Source organism: Athene noctua, chromosome 1, assembly GCF_965140245.1.
Source record: "Athene noctua chromosome 1, bAthNoc1.hap1.1, whole genome shotgun sequence".
In the NCBI taxonomy this organism is placed as follows: Eukaryota; Metazoa; Chordata; class Aves; order Strigiformes; family Strigidae; genus Athene; species Athene noctua.
Genome location: NC_134037.1, coordinates 85,002,143 through 85,014,706, shown reverse-complemented (window position 1 = coordinate 85,014,706; position 12,564 = coordinate 85,002,143). Strand labels below are relative to the sequence as shown.

Genomic DNA, 12,564 nt, shown 5'->3' with positions numbered 1-12,564 from the left:
GGCGGCGGCGGCGGGGCGGGGGCGCCCATCGCGCAGGCGCGGCCGGCACTGTCGAAGAATCGAGGCGGCGGCGCGCAGAGGCGGCGGTGGCGGCTGGAGCCCGGCACGGCGCCGCCGCCAGCCCCGGCCCCGGCCCCGGCCCCCGCGGCAGTCCCCGCCCCGCCCGCCCGCCCCGCCGCGCCGGCCCCCGCCGCCCCGCGCCGCCCCGTAGTAGCCAGCGAGCGGGGGAGCCGTGCGGGCGGCAGCGGCCGCAGCCTTGCGCCAGCCGCGCCGCGGAGATGCGCGTCCCCGCCGCCCTGTGAGCGCCGCCGGCGGAGACGGCGAGGGGAGCGGCGTCCCCCGCAGCGGCTCTGCCTGCCGGGGCGCCCGCCGCGCCCCGCTCCGGCGCACGGAAGAGGAAGGCGAGGGGGAGGGGGCCCGGCGGAAGGTCCCGCTGCGGCCGCGGCGCCCGAGCCTCCCCGTCGGGACTCCGGTGGCGAGGGGCGGAGGAGGCGGCGGCCGGAGCCGGAGCGGGGGGCGCTCGCCGCTGCCCCGGGGCCGGGACATGTCGTCGGCGGCGGTGGCGGCTGCTTCCCGCAGGCAGTCGTGCTACCTGTGCGACTTGCCCCGCATGCCCTGGGCCATGATCTGGGACTTCACCGAGCCCGTCTGCCGGGGCTGCGTCAACTACGAGGGCGCCGACCGCGTGGAGTTCGTCATCGACACGGCGCGGCAGCTGAAGCGGGCGCACGGCTGCTTCCCCGAGGGCCGGGCCCCGCCGCCGCCCCACGCCAAGCAGCCGCCGCTCTCCGCCAAGGAGCTCCTGGCGCAGCAGCAGCAGCTCGGCCACCCCGCGGCGGCGGCGGAGGCGGCGGCGCGGCCCCCGCCGCAGCCCCTGGAGCGCTACTCGCTGGCGGCCGAGCGGCCGCCGCCCCGCCTGGGCGCCGAGTACGGCGGCGGCCGGCAGGTCAACGGCATCCTGGTGCCCAACGGCTTCCCCAAGCCCGAGGAGCCGCCCGAGCTCAACCGGCAGAGCCCCAACCCGCGGCGGACGCACGCCGTGCCCCCCACCCTGGTGCCGCTGGTGAACGGCGCCGGGCTCCCCGCCGCCATCGGCGGCCTGGGCAGCCGCGCCGCCGCCGCCGCCGCCGCCTCGCTGGCCGCCATCTCCGCCGCGCCCGCCCCGATGGCCGTGCCCGTCCCCCAGCAGCCGGCGGCGGCGGCGCAGGCGGCGGGGCAGGCGGCGGGGCAGCCCGGCGAGCTGGGGCACAAGCGCCCCGGCTCCGTCTCCTCCTCCTCCTCCTCCTCGGGCGGCGGCGGCGGTGGCGGCGCGGCGGGGGAGCACGACGGCAGCGCCAAGGAGAAGCGGGGCTCGGCCGAGAGCCTGCCGGCGGCGGCGGCGGCGGAGCTGGCCGCCGAGGGCAAGGGCCGGGCGGGCGGCGAGCAGGAGTGGCTGGCCAAGCCCAAGACGGTGCGGGACACGCTGCTGGCCCTGCACCAGCACGGCGGCCACGCCGTGCCTCCCTTCGACAGCAAGTTCAAGAAGGAGCCGGGCATGGCGGGCGGCAGACTGCTGGGCTACGAGACCAACGGCGCCGTGGCCAAGCCAGGTGAGGCGGCGCGGGGGCCGGCGGGCAGGGCAGGGCGGGGGGGGTGGCGGCGGGGGGCTCTCCCGGCGTGCGGGGCGGGGGATCCCGGGCGGCTTCGAGCGCCCGAGGCGGCGGCCCGACGGCCTGGGTGGCCGGGGAGGTGGCCGCGGCCACCCGTTCCTGCGGTTGCACGGCGGTGACACCCCCGCCCCCCCCCCTCCCCCCGTGCTCGGCGGTGCGTTGCGAGTGTGCTGCTTTCTCACCCTCCTCCTCCTCCCCTTTGCCTCTGCAGGGGCCAGGGCCGCCCGGAAGAGGAAACCTTCCCCCGAGCCGGAGGGCGAGGCGGGACCCCCGAAGATCAACGGGGAGGTGCAGCCCTGGCTGCCCACCTCGTCGGAAGGGATGAAGCTGCCGCTGACGGCCACCCCCTTCATGTCGCCCCCGCCGCCCACCGCCTCGCCCCACTCCAACCGGACCACGCCGCCCGAGGCGGCCCAGAACGGCCAGTCCCCCATGGCCGCCCTCATTTTGGTGGCGGACAATGCCGGGGGCAACCACGCCTCCAAAGACGCCAACCAGGTCCACTCCACCACGCGGAGGAACAGCAGCAGCCCCCCCTCGCCCTCCGCCATGAACCAAAGAAGGCTGGGCCCCGGCAGGGAGGTGCCGGGCCAGGGGGCCAACGCGGCGGGCGGGCTGGAGCCCGTCCACCCCGCCAGCCTGCCGGACTCGTCCCTCGCCGCCAGCGTCCCGTTGTGTTGTACCCTCTGCCACGAGCGCCTGGAGGACACCCACTTCGTGCAGTGCCCCTCCGTCCCCTCCCACAAGTTCTGCTTCCCCTGCTCCCGGCAGAGCATCAAGCAGCAGGGAGCCAGCGGGGAGGTGTATTGTCCCAGCGGGGAGAAGTGTCCCCTGGTCGGCTCCAACGTCCCCTGGGCCTTCATGCAGGGGGAGATCGCCACCATCCTGGCCGGAGATGTGAAAGTGAAAAAGGAGAGGGACTCGTGACTTGCCCGCTCTCTCCGCCCGACGTCACCTTGAACTCGGACTGCTCGAATTCTGTATATATCTATAAATATATATATATAAATATATATATATCTCCAAGACAAGGGAAATGTAGACTTCATAAACATGGCTGTATAATTTTGATTTTTTTGAATACATTGTGTTTCTATATTTTTTGAAGACGAAAGGTATGTACTTATTATAAAGGCATTTCTGCTAATTCCTCTTTTTTTTTTTTTTTGTTTTGTTTTTCCGTTTTGTTTTTCGTTTTTTCTTTTTGCCCTTTTGTTATAGCAACTATTTGTTGTGCTTCCCTGGTGACAGTTACTGTTCAATGTAGGCTGTGACTTGCGCTGCTTTTTTTAGAGAGCACTTGGCAAACCAGAAATGCTTCTAGCTGTATTTGTATGCACTTGTTTCCTTTTTTTTTGTTTTGTTTTTCTTTTTTTTTTTTTTTTTTTTTAAATGCCAAATACACTTTCTGACATTGTAAAGATTGCCTTACTGTCTGTGATTCCTTATTCCTGGCCCCTGTCCTGTAGAGCTGGTCGCATGCAGGCTTGGTCTGAGGCGGTTGGGGAGAAGAGTGGCTAGCCATGGCGGGGATGCCCTGTGCCACCCCGCCGGCCCGGCGAGCTTAGGGAGCAGGAGGGCTTTCTCCCAGAAACGCGCGGCTCGGGTTGCGATGGCAGATCCGCCAGATCCAGTCCCAGATTCCTCTGTGTTTCTCAAGGGAAGTTGAGCCTCCAGAGTAGGATGTGGAGAGGTGTCCGAGAGGCGCTGTTGAGTTAGGGATTTCTGGGTTTGTTTGTTTTTGGTTTGGTGGTTGTTTTTTTTTGTTGGGTTTTTTTGTTAGGTTTTTTTTTTTTCTTTTTCTAAGGCAGAGTTGACCGCAGTTCACGTGATCAGTTGTAAGATTACAAAACTGCACTTATTCACCAATTACATACCATAACGTGGAATTTTGATAACAAACTTAATTATATGATTGGTGAAGGTGCCAACGTAGCACTGCCATCTCAGAAGGTCTTCAGCGTCACTCCTGGGGCTTCTGTGTCTTTGAACAAAGCTGGGGAGGTGGGGGAGAGACTGATTTTTTTTTTTTTTTAATTTTACTTTAATTTTCAGATAGTGCAGGTGGACTCTGAGTTTGCTTATCAGTCACCTCTAGTGCTGTTGCTATTGTTACTATCGCTGACCCGGTATTTCCAGGTAGTGGCAGGTACGGTGTGGTACACTGACAGCGGTGACTGAGGCTCTGCCAGATTGCTCGCGGGCATATCAGTGACAGCCCAAATGTGGGTGGAGGAAACCTGTAATTTCCATATTACGTGTGCTTGAAACAAACCTACTGCTATTCTTTGAAAATGAAAATATAAACTGGTTGAAATGAAAGCAATTAGGGCTGCACGTAATGGCCCTGGCCCTGCCTTTTAAGCTACTTTGGAGAACTCTTTTGTAAAGCCACTTCTTTTGATCACGCTTCTGCATCACCAAGCAGACTTCTAAAATCAATAAATCATTGGTTACTAGAAATAGTTCGAGTCTTATAGTGATGTTTTTGTGCTGTTTATAGTTCGTTGGCAACGCTGCAGCAGTACGAGCCCTTCTGTTGAGGTGTTTATAACTCGGTTATAAGCGGTTGTTTCTGAGCAAAAGGGTGGCGAGGTCGTCCCTTCCTGGGGACGGGCTAATAAACACTTTCAGTATCGAAAGAGGAGGAAAAAATCTGTTCAGCCAACTATAATTTGAAAAATTTTGGGTGCTTTTTAGTAAACTGTTCTTATTGTGATAATGTTCAGACTGCAATTTAATGCAGAGTAGATCTTTTTTGGAAGACTACTTTTTTCTTTTTTTTTTTTTTTTTTAAAAAGAAATGGTCATTATTAGTATTTGAAGATCAGAACTGCACATGCACAGTAATTTTTTATGAAGTGTTTAATGAGCACACCCACTACATTGTGTTCCATAATACAGGTCGATGTAATATTAGATAAGACTTGCATGATAAACAAATTCATTGAGTCAATATTACGCTTTAAAACTTATACCTATAGTCAAGATTGGTGTCTTATGTAAACACATTTAGCCAATTTGAAGAAAACGCACATTATATATATACTTATATATATACCTATATATAAAAAAAAAAACTGTAAAGGATTCTTTGGAACCACTATGATCTGTGTAAATGTGTATTTAGGCACTTTATTAAAAAAAATGGATTTTGAGCTGATAGATGTTAACAAGTTCTTCAAAGTTGCTTGGCATTAATACCTCACGTGGGATGAAGCTCATGTTTTTGATTAAGGTGGTATCCCTGCTCTTAAAAAAAGAAGCAAAACTGAAACCCCAAAGCCTCCCTAAAAAGGCCCCCCCTTTTGTTTTATCAGGTGGCCCAGCTCTGAGCCTGCTGAGGGCGAGACCTGCTCCTGACAAAGCATACCCTTGTTTTGGGGCCAAGGGACGTTGGTGTGACTGGGCGGAGAGGCCTGTGAGGAAGCGCACCTTCCTCCTCTTCCCTGCCAGCTGCCCCACTCCCATGGCACTGGGACTCCTAGAGAGGATGGAAACTCCCTGGCCAGTGATGCCAGGCGGTGGCCTGGGAACAGCGTAGCTGGAAGAGAAATGGCTTGTGGTGGCTACGCTCGCTTGGCTGATGTTCAGACCCCGGCCAAGTCTAATCTGCACCATAAAACTTCAGAACTGCTAAAGGAAATTAAAAAAAAAATAAAAAAATAAAATCTGAGGATGTTAATACATAACTAATTTTTCTCACATTCAGTGTTGCTTTTTTCCTTTTGGTTGCTTTACTGAGTTACAGTAAAGCTCTGGAGGATTCTTCCTTTATACTAGCTTACTACTTCCTGGGCTACAAACTTTTTTCTCTTTTTTTATTATTTTGAAGTGCTTTAGCTGCAACAGTGCTACTGTTAATATTCCTTTTAAAACTTTTTAAAAGGTGATACTGTAATTTGTGTAGTATTAAAAGTGTTTTAATGAAGAATGTGTGATTATTTTTTTTTTTCAAACTCACTTCCATCACTTTTTTTCCAAGATATTTTTTCCTGGCAGATCACCTGCATGGTGCTTTTGTTGATAGCTGCTGAACAAACCTGTTGCCATTTTTACATATTTTTTTTTTTACTTCTGGCACTAAGTATAAGGAAACTAGGAGCTTTAAATACTTCTTGCACTTTTTTTTTAAATATAAAAAAAGAAAACTTGAAAAAGCTAGTTGCCCAAGCGCAGTATTATTTTTTAATATTTTTTTAAATGGTGTTTCTGACACTTACTTGTAACCAGGCAGCAGTGCAGGGCAAGCGGGGGTGTGTGGAGCCAGTGGGTGCTGCCCTGTGCCTGGGTCCCGGGGGGTGGGAAAGGCGTCGCACAAGGGAGGCCTTTGCGGTGGCCTCAGAAAACCTGGTATGTTTGGGAGCTCTCTTTTTAGATGTGCTGTAAACCAGGCCATGGCAACCGCGTGTTTTTATGAACTAGCGCTTAGGCAAAGGGTATAAATACATTTGAGAGTGCTCTCTAGTGGCTTGTTATGTCAACAGAGCTCCTGGATCCTTTCCTTCTGCGCCTGGGCCAAGCCCTGTTCGTCCATCCTGCTGGCAGGGCAACTTCTCTCAGCAGGATGGGATGCTGCTCCGGGGACACCCAGCCACCCGCTCGCCCTCCTGGGGCAATGGTTCGCTTGCAGAGTGGTACCTGCCGTGCTGCTGCCCCCCGCTCCCCATGGCTAATTTGCCCCCAAAGCGGCAGAGGACACCTGTGCGGTGTGCAGGATGTTATGGCACAGCCACGGTCCTTGCATGATCACAGCCTCAGGTGGGAGGAGAAGACATTGGACCGTGCGGAAATTAATAGCACCAGGAGTCGCTGAGCTTGTCATAAATCGAGATGTTTGTAGCCCTGACTCCTACCGCTTCAGCACGTGCTTCACCACAACAGGGCTACATACAGGTGGGAGGTGTCAAATAATTAGGCTTGAAAAGACTCAGCCCTCAGCATTTCATGTTTCTCCTCCAAGAGCATTTGCACTTAGGTAGCTCCAGCGGCAGCTTTTGAAAAATAGTTTAAAAAGCCCAACACCTTTGCCCAAGTGGACTCTTGTTTGTTCATATGCCACAGTCCAGCCCAGTATAAACTACACTTTTGAGTCTGTGCTCCCAGAGATAATGAGGCAAGTAAAACAAAACAAAACAAAAAAACAGAACTTTTTTCCCGTGTTAAAACAGGAGGTGGGCCTGGGCAACATATGGATTCACTTTCTGCAGTGGGTGCGTTGCAGGTGGGTGGCTCCTGACACTTGCCAAGTAGGTCCAAGGTACGGCCCAGATGCCCTCCCTGGGCTCACATGGAGGGCAGCAGGACTCCTGAGCCACCCTCCTTCCCTTGCCCTTTGTTCCCAGGAGCGGGAGGCCTTTCCTCTGCCATGGCCCAAGGTCAGACAGTGCTCCCAGCAGCTGAATGGAGTACATGCTTATCCACTTCATCACCTGGGGCTGCTGCTCCAGAGGTAACTCTTTCGCTGCCTTCCGGCAGCCTCTGGAGCAAGCCATGGGCTTTGAGCAGTAAATGTGGGGATCAAATTTGAATTGCTGACCTCCCTGAAAGGCTGAAACCTCCTGAAGCCTCCGTCTCTTTTGGAAAAGAAGAAACACTGATGTCTCCATAGAAATCTCCTAAGTGCATGTTAAGTGTCCGTATGGCTGTCTTGCTTGGTTGGCATAGGTGCACCTAAGATGGGGAGACAACTCTGCAGTTATTTTTATACACACTTCACCTAACTCTGCTATTATTTCTCCACTCAAGAGCTATTTCTGTAGAGATCGGTATAGTAGAGTACATGCTAAAACCCAAAATGTTGCATCAAGTGGAAATCCCCTATAAAATAAACTTGTAGAGATGGCAGGAAAAGTTCGTGAAAGCTTCCTGCTTCCCATAGGTGTTTCTTCCTTCTACTACCTTTGACTTGGCAAACCCCACAAGAAGCGTCCCTGCTCCTGAGCTCCCACTTCCATGCAAGGCTGGGGCAGGGCTGAGAACCCACCCTGCCCTGCACAGTGCCCAGCCATACCCCCAGTTTGGGGTCCCTTTCTCTGCCCCCCAACCCACCACCGTGGTGGTCCTCAGCCCCAGGGTGTCTCCATCCTGTCCTGGGGCACCCTACTGTGGGGCTTGCCATGGGGTGGTGGGGCAGCAGGATGCCCCCGTCCTTGTCAGAGGACTGTAGCTTCCCTGGGAAAACCTGGGGAGCCTCTGATTTTCAGGGAGACCTCAGCTGGGGCCTCTGAGAAAAAGGGCATTCACTCTGCACTGCAAAAATGCCAAGTATGTGTTTTCTTTTACCCTTTTCCACTGCAGAACACTTATTCCCCACCCCCACCCCGCCCCAGAGATGCCTCCTGCTTTTTTTTTTTTTTTTTTTTTTTTTTGGCAGCCATTTAAAAACAAACAGAAGATGAGTAAACAGAGATGAAAGGGGTTATTGGTTCACCAGGTCGCTTCCTTCTCTATTGGGAGACAACTCCTCCCGTTCCTGCCATGCCGGGCTGGAGGGCTGGCTGGGCAGTGGGGAGGTGGTACTTACTCAGCCAGGGGCACAAGAAGCAAGCTGGATTTCCCCCTTTTCACTCACATGGTTTTGTGCTTTTTTTTGTTGCTTTTTGGTTTGGTTTGGTTTTTTTCCTCCTTTTTGCATCTTTATGATCTGAAGGAGGCAGATTTTTTTTTTTTTTCAAATACATTCCCTTAATTTTTTTTCCACCAGAAATCCAGGTTTTCTCCAACCCTTTTTTATAGCAATGTCATATTCTCCAACTGTCCAGTAGTAAGAGGATTTACAGATATTGGGCAACAACTGCATAATGGAATGAGGCATTAATTTTGTCCAGACTATTTACAACCTTTTTTTTTTTTTTTGGTCTTACTTCAGTACCTAGTGCTGCTAAGGACTAGAAACAAATAATTTTCTCTTTTAAGATGCATCACCCCTCAGCTGATAGATAAGGGTACTGTATGAAAGACTTCAATGGGAGCAGAAGGTGATGTTGAACGTCACCTTTTTTTCACTTCACAAAAATCAGGAAATAAATCAGCTCTTGCACACTGACTCATGCCTTTGTAGATGCTACTTCATGCATTGCTATGAAGCCAAACCAGCATAAGCACCACTTTTTTCATCACACTTTCAGACGTATTTGGACTGTAATAATTAAAAAAAACCCAACATTAAGTTCCCTGTGATTTGGTGGTGGTGATTGTATAGGGCTCAATCCATTTTCCCTATGAGAATACAGTTAGGGCAACCTGCCCTTCAGAAATTACAGAAAGAAGGTGTTTTTTTCCTTGCAGAAAGTACTGTACTATCTTTATTAACTCTGGGCAACAAAACAGTTCCTGCAGTAGCAGTGCTGGGTACAAGCTTCCCCGCACCAGGGAAGGAGGGGGCTGGATGGCCCCTGCTGGGGCTTTAACTTGTCATTCCAGGGACTCTAATTAGTTAAAAATTTCTGCTTAGACATCTAAGCTGCACCTTCTGGCCTTCCCGGAGGAAACAAACAATGATAAACAGCATGAAGCAATGGTTTTTGTTTTTTTTTTAGTAGCTATTTTGATGATTACTTTCATATTGTGAAAGCCCTTCTATTCGTTTAAGACCTCTGCTTTTCTTTGGAGAGACAAATAACCTGTGCCCATAACTAAATTGGCTGCTTTATACCCCCTATTAATATTTTTATAATCCAGATGGTTATTTCACCTCACCGGTTCTGCTGCTTCAGTTTACTGTGGCTCTTTGCCTGGACCTCTTTGTCTGACCACGTTAAAATTAACTTGAGAAGGTGGAGTTCTGACTTCTGCTCCTCTCCTTTTCTCCACAATTTCGTTATTTCCTGAAATCCACCTCTTAACCTCGAGGCTTTCCAGGTAGGGAGACTTTTTGGGAACGGTGGTGAGTGCTGGGTGGTTAATCATTTGGCCCCTGGCCACCCCTCGGGGAGGAGTTGAAGCAAGGGCTCTGCAGGTTTTGTGTGGTCCTGGCGCCGGTGGAAGGTGCGGACCGGCAGCCCAGCCCAGCGCAGCCGCCCTGCCTCCCGGTTATCTTCTGAGCAGGAACATTGTGAACTGCAGCGGCAGCATGTGTTTCTTCATCCTGTGTCACAAAAGTTTCCTGACATTTAGTGTTTTGGGGTGGATCCCTTCCTTTTCTGCGAAGAGTGCCAATTTCAGTGCTGCTTTTGATGGATAACAGTCCACGAAGCACTGGAGCGACACCAATAAATCTGGTTTGTGTAGGCAAGCTTCCGGGCTCCCTTTTTAGCTGCTCCCTGGCTGCAGAGGGATGGGGTTACCTGACCTGCCAGCTACACATTGTCCTTCTCCCTGCAACCCTGCTGCTGGCAGCGCTTTCCTTGGGGGAGCACCTTCAGAGGTGCCTGCAGGAGACGGGGCGCCCGAGAGGGCTGGGTTTTGGCTGTATTCACCCTTCTCACTGGGTGTGACCTCAGTTTAAACTTTTCCTCTGCAGCTCTGAAAAGGTGCTGTGGCACTGCCTGTTTCATCCTGATGGTGACCAAGAGAGTTCAGCTAGTGGCTCATGGGCTATGTTTGGCCTATCAAAGGCTATGTGTGTGGCTACTTTTGTTGGCAGAGGGCTTTCTCTTCCTTTACTGAGCCTAATTTTATTACATGTTTTATTATGTGTCTTGATCCTGCATGAGAACTTCATACAAGCCCCTCCAAAAGCCAAGGCAGTGCTTAATGCGTAGGAAGAGGTACCAGTGCCGCTCCAGCACAGGCTTCTTTTGGGTAAGAAAGGCAAAGAGGAGAACTGGGTATGTTTGAGGTTGTTGCAGGTGGAGTAAGCCTGAGCATCTGAGTGAAATGTATGTTTTCCAGCTTGTCTTGAGTTCCTCTCCTGAGCAAAACCCTGTCTTAGGTTAGTGAAAGCAGGACTACAAGATCTGGTCCTCTTATTTTGTCCCTTTTCAAGGTGACAGTAATGAAGCATCCTTTCCATTTAATGCTTACAGTTGAAACCCAGTATTACTTCTGTGATGCAGTTTGTACCTGACCAGAGTTAAAAACCAGCCTGTTTTCAAAGCAGAGATAAAGGACTGCAGTGAGACCATCTACTTTAAAAAAAGGGGCCAAATTAGGTGCTATCCATCCCTGCTTCTGCCTGTTGAGTGTGGGAACTGGAAGGTAGCTGGTCTAATTTGCTCATTACTCCCTTGAGCTGAGGCCCAGGCTAGCACCAAGGACAGGCTGGTGACAGCATTCTGAATTTAATCCCTCTTGCTCAGATGGTGCATGTCACACTCCTTCAGGGGCCACTCCTCCCATCATTGGGTTTTGTCATGGCACCCACAAGTATATCAGTTAGGGTCCACATTGCCAGGAGCTGTTGTACAGAGTTTAGTCAAATGGTAAGCAATACTTGTGAAACAAAGTTAGTGTCATCTGGGCTTTGTCTGCTTTTAAATAGGGTTAAGAAAGGCAAAATAAGGTGAATTTACCCTCCAGGCAGAAAGCAAAGCTCACCTTTTAGAGACCGAATTGCTGACCCTTAGTTTATTTAAAAAACATCGCAGAAAAAGTGACCTTTTCCTTTTGCAATTCATTCTCCTTCTAATCCTAAACCAGATCCCATCCTGCCAACAGCTCTGTCATTGGCTTCAGCAGCTCTGTGAGAGCATCTCTGTGGGTAAAGTTACACCAGAAGTACAGGAAGAATCAGGCCCTAAATGTAAATGATGAGTTACAACACACAGAGTTTTGCTCTAATTATTTATAAGAAATCATTTCATTATAAATAGGTTTTTCAGTTAAATGTATTTCTTGCATTGCCTTATTGCTTATTCATAATTAATTAAATCATAGCAGATTTCCATGTTATTATAATTTCCATATACTATAAATAATTCAGAAGAAATGTTGGTTCTTTCAGGGTACTTTGTATGTGCAGATAAGGTGAATGAGTAATCTGGGCCTCAGCAGAGCAAAGTTGCTCTATCCTCAACTTTTTCACAAGCATGTCTTTAGAAACACTGGGAAGGAAAGGGGCAGGAGGTAACCAATGAGTGAAATAAAATGCTGGTTCCTGTCGTCAGCGTTGCAGGGCTCCTGGCTCCATGCAGGGCATCTTCTGGCTGCTTTTCAGAATAACCAGAAGGAAGTGCAAGAGCTATAGGGGTGAAGGACTTGATGCTGTTACTGATCCACCAATCTGCCTTTTCTCCACAATATTTGCTTCCCTTGATGTAAAGAAAAGGGTTTTTTTGTCATCACTGCAAGCTTCGTTGGCCTTTTGAAAAACGAACAAGAAATGTTGTTGGAAAATTCACATTTAAACTAAGTTTAGAAACACATTTCAAGTTAATTTACCTGGGAAATACAATCCTTATTCATAATAGCAAAAGAAAAATATCACGTTTCCAGGCAGAATCTCACATTTATTTTAAGACTTTGCTCATTGGTACTGGCGTCTCACTGGTTTATAATAAATAGGAAGGGCTGGGAGAGTTTCTTGAAGCCGTTTATTACTGTTGCTGTCTCCTTAGCAGCATCCTAACAGGAAAGAGCTCTGTGAGTCCTGGGATGCAAATTGTGCCAGGATAGTGAGGGGGGTAGCTGGACTTTGGCTCCATCACTCCCAAGCCCACTGAGGAGCTGGCAGAGGTGGGAATCTGGGTGAGCCTAACAGGTCAGGCACATAGAAGGTGTGATAGAGTCAGGAATTGCTTCAAAGTTGAGGAAATGAAAAGGGTAAGCCTGAGAACTGAGCTGATGCGATGAGCTTCGTTTGAATCACTGGATATGCTCCCTAAATGATTTCTGGCTGCCAGCATGTCTGTGCTGCATGTGTGCATTTGCACCTCTGGGAATGTTAGCATAGCATGGCTGTGGGGAAATCATTTGGGAATTAAGGCTGGCCACCAAGATGTGGCTGGCTGGAGTTGAGCTGTGCTGAATGAAG

The 12,564-nt window shown here is 51.1% G+C and overlaps 1 protein-coding gene across 3 annotated transcripts; it reads left to right on the top strand.

The window, feature by feature from the left end:
* The first annotated feature begins 396 nt into the window (after window positions 1-396).
* IRF2BP2 (interferon regulatory factor 2 binding protein 2) lies at window positions 397-2,711 on the top strand. 3 transcript variants are annotated; one of them, XM_074896753.1, is made up of 3 exons: window positions 397-1,159; window positions 1,208-1,544; window positions 1,861-2,711. In XM_074896753.1, the coding sequence occupies exons 1-3, from the start codon at window positions 545-547 to the stop codon at window positions 2,574-2,576; spliced, it is 1,668 nt and encodes a 555-aa protein (XP_074752854.1). In that variant the 5' UTR covers window positions 397-544; the 3' UTR covers window positions 2,577-2,711. The 3 variants fall into 3 exon arrangements, with proteins under 3 accessions (XP_074752854.1, XP_074752853.1, XP_074752852.1); XM_074896752.1 differs by having other exon boundaries at window positions 1,208-1,589; XM_074896751.1 differs by having other exon boundaries at window positions 397-1,589.
* Window positions 2,712-12,564: the final 9,853 nt, after the last annotated feature.

Excerpts from the sequence above, each read along its gene's own strand:
- IRF2BP2 (XM_074896751.1), top strand. The coding sequence starts at position 545 with ATGTCGTCGGCGGCGGTGGCGGCTGCTTCCCGCAGGCAGTCGTGCTAC. Across the intron at positions 1,590-1,860 it reads CGGCGCCGTGGCCAAGCCAG|GGGCCAGGGCCGCCCGGAAG; the intron begins GTGAGGCGGCGC and ends TTGCCTCTGCAG.